The 11,258-nt window shown below is 39.2% G+C and overlaps 1 protein-coding gene across 8 annotated transcripts in view; it reads right to left on the bottom strand.

Annotated features, from left to right (window-relative positions):
- Positions 1-11,258, bottom strand: part of abi1a (abl-interactor 1a) — a 106,575-nt gene that overhangs the window by 94,791 nt on the left and 526 nt on the right. For all 8 annotated transcript variants that reach the window (XM_036581987.1, XM_036581971.1, XM_036581944.1 and 5 more), the window contains exon 2: positions 10,863-11,038. In XM_036581987.1, the coding sequence (XP_036437880.1) occupies positions 10,863-10,979 (117 nt within the window). In that variant the 5' untranslated portion in view covers positions 10,980-11,038. The remainder of the gene's footprint in view (positions 1-10,862; positions 11,039-11,258) is intronic.

The raw sequence follows: 11,258 nt of genomic DNA on the forward strand, positions 1-11,258 counted from the left end.
TCCACTTTTTAATCATACCACTCAAGGTTGACTGTGGAATATCTAGGAGGGAAGAAATTGAAGAAATTTCGCAAAACTGACTTGTTGCAATGATGGCATCCTATTACAGCACCACGCTTGAATTCAGTGAGCTCTTTAGAACGACCTGTTCTTTCACAAATGTGTGTAAAGGCAGACTGTATGACTACGTGCTAGGTTTATACGCCTGTGGCAATGGGACTGAATGAAACACCTAAATTCAGTGATTAAGAGGTGTGTCCTAATACTTTTGTCCATATAGAGTATCTGAGAAGTGCAACGATTCTGATTCAAAGTTTCACATATTGCACTGCACAAAACCCAGTTCAACAGGCCTGGTTATGCTTGTTTACTTGAAACATGCAGTTGGTCAGTGTTTAACTACTGACGATAACCACAATATTAGCATATTGTTGCATAACCCATCATGGCAATGATAAATATGATCATATAGCTCACTCCTACACTTAATAATCATATGTGACTGGAGGAACTATTTAAATTGGAGAAGTGGTGGGCAATATGGCACAAATATAATATCACTTCAATAATACTTCAAGACTTTTTCACAACACAGAATAAGGCATGATATTTTTGTGAAATTTTCTGAAATATGAACAGTCAAAAAAGAAACAGCAGTGTCACACTTAAAAATATTATCATACACTGCAAGTACAACTGATTTCTATTCAACATTTCCCACAGTGCACTGCATTAAATCCAATTAAACAGGACTAATTATAGCTTCGTCATGAAACATGCAGTTGGTCAGTGTATAAAGTAAGGACGACATCCACAATATGCTCAGAAAGGCATACAGTGACACATATTGGCATAATTTATCACAATAATGATAAATATTGTCCTGTTGCCCAGCCCTGCATAGTAGTGGAATATAAACAGTAAAAAGATATTTTTGGATTTGTTTATTTGAAAACAACGATTTGGGAAAGACTATTTATTTGCAACTTTTCAGACCAATATTACGATTTAAATTTGACTATTTTCCTTCACTTTGCAATTTCGTTCACCAAGACGACCAGCACTATTTTAACAACCACTCAGCCGTATTTGAAACAATGAGTGCTAATTTTACTGCTAACAGTTTCTAATTGATTCTTAGATTCTAAATGGTCATCATCTGGCAACTGATACTGCAGAATGCAGTTGAATCAGCACCTCCAGATCAACACAACACTGTGGTTTTGCACCCCTGATGAATCCAAACTATCCAGATGAAGACAACATTCCTATCAAGCGGACAAAACAAACTCAAAGGGCTCAATGACTCAAAGAGCTGCTGACAGCGCAGACTGACTCTGAATCAGTACGGCTAGAAGTGCTAACGCCATCAGGGTTTCCACGCTGGAGGGGAATCTAGGCCAGGCACGGTGTGAACAAGAAAGACAGCACAGAGGGAGGGCAGAAGTAAAGAGAAAGAACGGAGGGGCAGGGTGTGAGAGATGAGGCTGCGAGTTATGAGCGTGTTGTAACATCCACACTGCTTTCCAGATTCACAGCATCACAGCAGACACTCTGACTCACCCTAGGAGGGTAAAAATGCACCGATTTTAAAATGAAAAAAATCAATAATAATTGATTATAGTAATATTCAATAATACATGTCCTCGTTTTTTGGATAGAAGAGAATAGAATACGATATGGCTGTTTGCAAAAAGAAAAATTGAAAATGACTTTTGTTTTAAAAATTCATAATCAAAATAAGTCAAACCAAATCATGCAGAAATTAAAGATTTAATAAAACTGGATCCTTGCTGCACAATTTTCAAAGATCTTAGACCCCTTGTAAATCAGAGTTTTTATATATATATATATATATATATATATATATATATATATATATATATATATATAAATTATGAAGATATTCAGATATGTACAGACATTCTTACAATTATAATTGATTATAGAAATATTCAATAATACATGCCCTCATTTTTGGATAGAACAGAAAAAAAAATGTACAATAAATGACATTTAAAAAATCATAAAATAATTAAAACCAAATCAAATCATGCAGGAATTTAAAGATGTTGGGATGCACTGCAACATTTTCCAATTAATCATAATCTGATATCACAAGGATCCAGTTTCATAACAAAAATGCAACTTTGGAACAAATCTCTCGTTCTAGACGCTCTCACATTCTTCACGGGCGAAGGAGAACAGCGGTAACCCATCTATGACGTAGAGACCATAGTTAAAGGGGTGGGGGGACAAAATCTTTACAAAATATACAGTTTCTCACCAACGAAAGGACTCCAGTACTAACGGAAGGGAAAAGGACAAAAACCCAACCCTGCCAGGTGAGAGTTTCCTGCCATATATATATATATATATACACACACACATACATATCATATATGTATATACACATACACACACGTGTATATATATATATATATATATATATCTCACACTTTTCCACCTGACTGTCGTTTCTGTAAAAGCTCATTCTCACCAGATAAAAGAAAAGAAAAATACTGACTTTGTAGCTCAAAATAACCACTTGCTTTCAAAATATTAACTTAGCATCTCAACATAATGACTTATTTTCTCCAGATTGAGGTATTATGTCCAAAGAATGAGTTTTATTTTATTTCAAGAAAGTAAGTGCAGAGGTCCTCCCCGGGATTCTGTTCTAGCTATATGGCTTCTCTAGTCAGCACAAACCAGCAGCAGAGGTGAGCATGAAATTAGAACCAAATCCCAAGGAGGACGGTTACTTTCTGGACCTGAACTATCCACCTCTGGTAATAATTTCAGGATAATAAATCATGCTTACAACAGACTAAGGCCCAGTCCCATTTCAGTCCTTGCCCCTACCACTTTGCCCTACCCTCCGTTTTGCGTGTTCATGTCTAGGGGTGGGGTGTCCGGATTTTTGTTGAGATAGAGTGAAGTGGGTGAAGTGTTTGGGCTGCATGGCCCTCCAAACGGAGGTTTTTCCAGAGACTCCAAACAGACCGTTATGAGAAAAAATGAAAAATGAAAAAACCTGGCAAGATGGCTGAACAAGAGGCCGAAGAAATCCACAAATGTGAGAATTTTCTCCTTTAAAAATTACAATAACCATCATATCATCTTAGTTTAATGTCGTTTCAGTGTATTATGGTTTTTTACTTCATAACAAGCACAAAAAAAAATCACTACTAGTAGTGCTGATGTCTCGGTAGCTAGTTAGCTAAATTTCTCGTTCCACCTTAAATATAGTGCATCAGTTACATTCTGCTGCCTCAGACATCAGAACTGCTGCACCATTTAAGGTGGAACGGGAAAATTCAAACAAGAAGCTGGTGAATATCTGACTTCAGCTTCATATCACTGAAGAATTAGGGGTGGGCGATATAAATAATTGCCCCCCCTTTGAAGGCATGTGAGCTCTAAATGTAACTAAAGTCCAGCAGTGAGGAGCTGAACTTTACCCTCCTCTGCTGTCACTGCAGACTGGCAGGGTCGCCTACAGAGCAGCGCTGGTAGCTGTTAATGAAGTGATGTTATTTTTTATTTGAGGGTCCCATTTCAGAGGGAAGATTTCAACTACTAAACCTTTTAACACAGTTCCAAGGGGCAAGATGACACTCGAAAACAAGGGGTAAGTGTAAAAATAAGAAATGGGATTGGGCTTTACTTACTATGCACATGCTTTCTATTGAAATATAATGTCAATATTTTGAGGAAAAAAAATCCAACATAGTAAGTCAATATTTTAAGAAAATATGTAATTATTTTGACAAAAAAATAAAATAAGTAATTATTGATAGTCAATATTTTGAGAATAAGTCATCGTTTTGACATACTAAGTCAACAGTTTGATAAAATGAGTCATTATTTTGAGATATTGTGGCACTTTGCTGCCAGAAACAGAAAAGAGAAAAAAAATTTCCTTGGAGCCAAAACAGCATCTAACCAGATTTTCACGTCTAAAATTACAGCTTTTACTTCTACACCTCGATCAGACAGCCTGGACAGCTTTCGGAATGAGGCACAATGAGGGCAACCAATCAAAACTGAGCTCATTTACATACATCAGTCTTAAAAGGCACAGTGACAAAAACAGCCTGTTTAATTCTCAGTGATAAAGAGAGGCTGGAAGATGGTCATGTAAAAATTAATTATGACTATTTTGGTTCTTAAACCAACACAAAATGTTATAAATGGGGAAAAAAAATAAGTGGGATAAAATGAACACACAAGGAAAACTCAGGACATGGGCCCTTTAACCGTTTCTAAAGCCGGTCAGGGATTTCTTTCTGCCTGGAGAGAAGAGGAAGAACATTTGATCAGGTCAGCAGGAATGCAGGAAACGGGAGGAAAGAGTGAAGATGACGTTCGACTCCTACATGCACCCCCCCCCAACAGAGAGAGAGAGAGAGAGAGAGAGAGAAAAGTGGGGCAATGCCTGTCCTCGTTACAGACCCACTCCCACCATCTGCTGCTGCACACCACGCTCTACATCACCGACACACACACACACACACACACACACACACACACACACACACACACACACAGTAAGAACGTTACACTCTAAAGCAAAAGTTGGAGGAGAAAAAAGAAACAAAAAGAAAAACCACAGACACACACGGCACACGTTACCAGTCCCACGTTCCATTTCAAGTTAAGACATGAACAGACACACGGCAGCTTGTGTGGATGTCTCTCTGTCTGTCTCTCTCTCTCTCTCTCTCTCTCCCTCTCATTCAAGTAGCTTTATTGGAATAAACTGTAATTAATAGCTGCTGTCAAGTATTAATTCTCAACACTAACGTGATAATATAGAAGAGGATGCATGAGTAGTTAAAAATAAATAAACAAACAAACAAATAAATGATGAAATACGTACATTTAAACACAAACACTTTATGTCTCTGTCTCTCTCGAGACATCTCTATTACCCCCGAGCCTCTTTCTCTATCTTTCTCTCTATCTCTCTCTCTCTCTCTCTCTCTCTCTCTCTCTCTCTCTCTCTCTTCTTTCTGCCTCTCTCTTTCACTCTTTCTCTGTCTCTCCCTTTCCTGGTTTGTCTCTTTAACCCCTCTGTGTTTCTATCTCTCTCTCTCTCTCTCTCACCCACTCTCTGGCTGTCTCTCTATGTTTTCTGTTTCTGTCTCTCTCTCTCTCTCTGTGTTTCTATCTCTCTCTCTCTCTCTCCCACTCTCTGGCTGTCTCTCTATGTTTTCTGTTTCTCTCTCTCTCTCTGACTCTCTACCTATGTTTTCACACAAATGGTGAATCTATGTTTTCTATGTCTCTCTTAACACATCTCTTTCTCATTCATCTCTCCCTCTCTACATGATTTCTCTGCCTCTCCCACTCTGTCTATTTCTCTCTCTCTCTGTCTTAGCCATCTCTCTCTCCATCCTTCTCTATGTTTTCTCTCCATTTCTCTCTACATGTTTTCCTATGTCTCTCTCTACACATCTCTTTCTTACTCATCTCTCTCTCTCTCTCTCTCTCTCTCTCTCCCTCCATCTTTCTCTACATTTTCTATCTCTCTCTCTCTCTCTCTCTCTCTCTCTCTCTCTCTCTCAGTTTTGAGTGCCAATCAATTGCTACAGTACGACCTGATCACTCGCGCAGGCCGGGCTGCCGTCTTTAAAATCAGACAAAACCCTACAGAGGGTTTTGATCAGAAGCTTCTCTGGCTCTACCTGTTAAGCGAGTTCTACTCGAGGAATCTGCACCTAATATCTCTTTCTCTCTCTCTCTCTCTCTCTCAGGTTTAGGGATAAGAGCCCTAACAGGCTGCTAAATCTGACACTCCTCCCGTCCTGACATACTGATAGAGATTGAATTAAATTAAAAACTTAGATAACAATAAAAAAAAAAAAGCAGAGAAAAAAAAAAGAGCTGCATCAAAAGTCCTTATAAAATCATAATCTGGATCTGTTTCTCAGTGTGAACGGAGTCGGTTCTGCAGACTGTAGTTTGCAGCAGCACCGCGATGGTAGCAGGCCGGCCGCGGTGGCACGTCAACACCAGCCGAGCGTTTCTTCCATGAGAGCAGAGTAAAGCACGTTTTAGATCAGACGCAGTAACCGCGATGCTTTTGCCGCTCACCGGCCGCAGGGACGCGCAGTCGCCGCGCTCCAGGCTGTTCACTGTCAGCTGCGCGCCACGAGAAGCATGAACAACATATTCCCACAGCGTTTCCCACTGCAGTGAGGCTTTTGGTGTAATAAGGCTCGCTTTAATGTCATCTGTGCTCTTGATATTTCATATTTAAAGATAGAGAGCGTGCAGCACGACTGCCTTACACTGTTAAAAATACAAATGTAAACAATGTAGATGTTCCCACAAAGGTACAACAGTGGATTTAAGGTCTGATTGTGAACCTTAAATAAGTTTCTCCAGGTGAAAAGTTCGTATTTGTACCTTTTCATAACCGAATGTTTTAAAACAGAACAGTAAAATAAAAGCCTGGAGACGAGACGGGGTGTGTGGAGTCAGTACAGCTTAGAACATATCATTTCAGTGGATTATGGTTCAGTTATGTTCCCTGACTAAACGTACTGAGATGAACCTCTGAGGGTCCCACCCCAGTGACAAGAGAGGAACTGACCCAGTGACAGTTTCACACCTTTTGTTCTGAAAGTGTCTGCTGAAGTTAGCACTAAAGATATAGGCTTATTCTTCAGTGGAATATATATTTACTTTATTTATTTAACTTTTTATAGCAATTTATTAATAGATCTGTTTATATGTTTGTATTAGCTTTTTATATTGATCTCTGAGCTTCTTACATGTTTATTATGTAATTCAGAAAATATACATATTGCTCTTCACAGATTTGAGATATTAAAGAATTAAAAGGTCACGACTGTCTTCACTCTACACTCTTAAAAAAGGTGGTTCTTCAAGGGTTCTTTAGTAAAGAAAATGGTTCTGTATAGGACCATGAATGCTCAAAGAACCTTCTGCATGACTAATGGGCTCTTTGGATCATGAAATGGTTCTTCAGATTGATACAACATGTGCATGAATGTGCTACAGATGGTTCTGTATAGAACTGTTTTGAAAGGGGTTCTGTATAGCACTCAAAAGAGTTCTTCTATTGTTACAAGCTTGACTTAACAATAGAAGAACCCTTTTTGGTGCTATATAGATCCATTTTCAAAAATGGTTCTTTAGCACATTCTCCATTGATGGAGACAACATTTCTCCATCAATCTGAAGAACCATTTCATGATCCAAAGAACCCATTAGTCATGCAGAAGGTTCTTTGAGCATTCATGGTTCTATACAGAACCATTTTCTTTACCTAACAACCCTTGAAGAACCACCTTTTTTAAGAGTGTAAGCAAAAAATAGTGTGATTCCCATTTAATCAAGAATCGTGCAGCCCTAAAAATCAAGTTGAATTGTGCTGAATTGTGCTGAATTGAGTTGAACTGTCCCTCTTAGACTTTTTAAGACGACACTGACAGCTCTAAAGTGCACTTTCTGGAATAATGATTTCAATTTAAACTCAACCTGAAATCAAAATGGACCTTTTTATCTTATTACTTCATGTCCTTTTTCATATTAAACACAGTCCACTGCGTCACTTCATTAAAAAGACAAAACTCCTGCTTCTCTCTAATCTTTGGTCGACTGTAGTGACTCTGGCCCGCCTCAAACACAAAGCTGACAGCGTTCTGTTGCGTCACCGCGCACCAGCGGGCAAGAAAAATGATCCTGACGACAAATATCGTGTTCTCCCTCCCACCACCCTGAGCTGTCATCGAGAGAGAACACCAGTCATCACATACGTGTGACAGCAGACCACCTCCCTTCTTCTCATCGCTTCATTCTCTCACTTGCGGTTTAGGAACGGCTGTGAAACAATCACTTATGAGTCATTTCAGTTAATTTATGCAGCCAACCCGAGTTCAAGTTCACAAGAGTGAGGTATTTTGAATACGACAGTGTTTAAGCTGTTTTCTAAAGTTTTACACACACACATGCGTGCACACGCGCACATGCACACGCAGTCCATCTCCTGCTCACGTTAGGTTGTTACACTCGTACACAGGTTTATTTCATTAACAACGTCTTCTTTCCCTGAAGTCTTTTTTCACCTGCTTTTGCCATGAAAGTGCAATAAAAGCTCAAACCACGCAGATACTGCAGGGCTGGCCTGCTAAATGGTACACTGCCTCGTCTATATCTTAAATAGTAAAACAAATAAATAAATAAAACATGATTTCAACACATTATGAATCGGGTTTCAAAAACTACAGGAAGTGCACCATCAAGTGCTGTAGATCTTAATGTTTTGATCTTTTTTCCTGTCTGACTGAATGTTCGATTTGGAACTCAGCACTTTTCAAGACACAACCAGATCCTGAATAGTGTTGAACAATTTGGTGAAAATATCTAGTTGTGATTTTTCTAAATAATATTGTTGAGGGCAATTTTTTAATCGCAAAAGCTGCAATTTTTTAAGAAATTATAGCCTACATTATCAAAACCAGGGCCCTAAGTTTCATAAGGGATTTAAGAACACAGAATTTGAGAACTGTTTCAACATTCAATTTACAGAATCTAATCGCAATTTAAATCGCAATCAGATATTTTGTTCAAATCGCTCAGCCCTAAAACCAGAATCAAAAATCGAATTGAATTGTGGGCCGAATTTCACTAAACCAGCGCATCGAGGGAGAAAGTGATAGACGTTATTATGGAGGAGTGTTCACTGGTGTCCACCACGCTCTCTGATTAACTCACACCTGTTTGAAGTGAAAGGACACCTGAGAGGGGTTTCTGTGACGAATTAACCCTTTAGACGGGATGTCAATCAAACACGAACGCAAACAACAGAGGAAAACCTCAAACCTCAAACCTCAAAAGAAAAAAAGTGCAACCAAACCTTGAAGTTATTCACATCAATGGTTTAAAATAGGAGACAATCCAACAGAACACATCACCAACAAGGACTCAGTATGACAGACAGAAGATTCAATTCAGCTCTCAATTCTGATATTGATGAGTCTGACACTAAGCATTAACCATAGGTTAATTAACTGATCACTGACAGTGGTTTCCATGAAAGATGGCAAACAATAAGAGACCCTCAGAGGAGCCAGGGGCGCGTGGCGACACCATTTTCAATACTGAATATTGAAATTGTTACATTATTTATAGGAAATCACATTTACAAGAGAAGAATATTACATAATATTATATTACAAAACAATATAATAACTTATTCAGTTAAAAAAGTGAACTATAGTGCCACCTTTAGCAACAAAATAAACTTGATCCGGAGCTCTACAGTTGACATTTTGTTGTCTGCCAGTCAAGCATTTCATAAATAGAGAGATAAAATGAGGACTGTAAATATATTATTTTAGTTTGTTACATTTGGTGACTAAAAATATCAACTACAAACTGATTTTCATTTATTTTCTTTTCATAATTATCACAAATACAGCGAAATGATCATACAGTCCTATTTATATGAAAGACAGCAGAGCTGTGCAATATGACATTTTATCTTTTATCGTGACAATATAATTTCGTGAGCACATCATGGATGTCGTCAGCACTTAAAAACACTTCCCAACCGCCTGTTTGATTACAAACAGAGCCTAATTAGTCCGGTTTAAGTGGATTTAGCGCAGCGGTGTTAGAAATATTCAATACGAATCACTGCATTCAGCGTTTTTGACAGTCATTTTAAATGTGGCTCTACTTTGACTGTTCCAGCTTATCAGATATGAGAAAAAATAAATATGGGAAGACTTCATGTGTCGTGAAAACTTCTTTAAAGTATTGTGATATTACATTTTTGCAGTATTACATCGTCCACCACTAAGAGACACTACATCAGCTGTAATGACACCACACAGAATACGACAACTTTGCCAAATGTGATTCAGTTCGGAGTTCAAATATTGTCTTAGGCAAATAACTAACTTGTCTTGAACAAAAACCAAAGCAAACACAGTGAAGATTTCAGCTGTAACTTTCAACAACAAGAGTTTTGTGCTGGCCAAACAGATGACATAACTAATAGGGAGTCATGGAGGAAGTAAGCTGACAAAAAAAGTTTGAACGCTGGAGTCTCTCTGAGAGCTGGGGATCAGGGGAATGTGGGAAGTGTAGTCTAAACCAACATATTTTTAAAAAAAACAACTGTTTAAATAAATTGTGTACATCATGAGACGAAAACTGAGAGGGAAGAACCTCTGAACCGACCAGGAAAATGAATAAATACATACATAAATAAATATATATTAGGACAGCTTATAGAAGATTTGTGTCCAGACAGCAGACACACCCTCTGTGTACAACTGAGGACCAAATCTGAGCAAGACAAACGCTTCAAAACCAGCAGAATGAATGAGCAGAAAATACATATTCAGAGCAGCTCAGATCAGCAGCACAATCCACATGAAGGTGGTAACCAGCTCTCTCTCTCTCTCTCTCTCCTGATCACTTTCCCAACCATGTTTCCTCTCCCTGTTCTCTCTCTCTCATATATATTCTCTTTAATCTCTCTCTTTGCTTTCTTTCCTCTTCTATTTCTCTTCCCTCTTCTCTCTCTCCGTCTCATATTCCCTATAATCTCTCGCTTTTTCTCTTTCTAGTTTCCTTCTGTTTCTTTCTCTCTCACACACTCTCTACCGTGTTCCTCTCCCTGCTCTCTCTCTCTACCATGTTTCCTCTCCCTGCTCTCTCTCCCTCTCTCTCCATGTTTCCTCTCCCTGTTCCCTGATCTCTCTCTCTCTCTCCCTCTGTTCTCCTGCTCTCCCACGACAAAGCCGAGCTCAGGCTGGGACCACATGCCACATTTTCTACAATAAAAGAAAAACCCAATAAAAACCCAAACTCACCTGAACATAGTTGTTCTCGCAGTAGTCCGCGACCCTGGTCAGGTTCTGGTAACTCTCCAGAAGGGCTCGCTTACCCGCCGGGATCTCTTCCTCTAACAACATTTGCAGCTCTGCCATCTTACATGTGTCCGCATAGCTCCGTCTCCTTCCCTCTGATTACAGCCACAGGCTCGGCCCTGAAAAAACAGAGAGAGAGAGTAGGGGAGGGGGGTGAGAGGGAGGGGGGTGAGAGGGAGGGAGGGAGGCAGGGAGGCAGGCCTTTTCATTTCCAGCACGACCTACCAAACTCAAAGCACGGAAAAAAAGAACTACAAAAAAGGGATTTGCGGCAGCGAGAAGCGCCGAACAGAAATGCTGGGAAATGTAGTTTAACAGCGCCTCTTTGAATCCATTACT

The sequence above is a fragment of the Colossoma macropomum genome, unplaced genomic scaffold (assembly GCF_904425465.1).
Source record: "Colossoma macropomum unplaced genomic scaffold, Colossoma_macropomum, whole genome shotgun sequence".
Classification (NCBI taxonomy): Eukaryota; Metazoa; Chordata; class Actinopteri; order Characiformes; family Serrasalmidae; genus Colossoma; species Colossoma macropomum.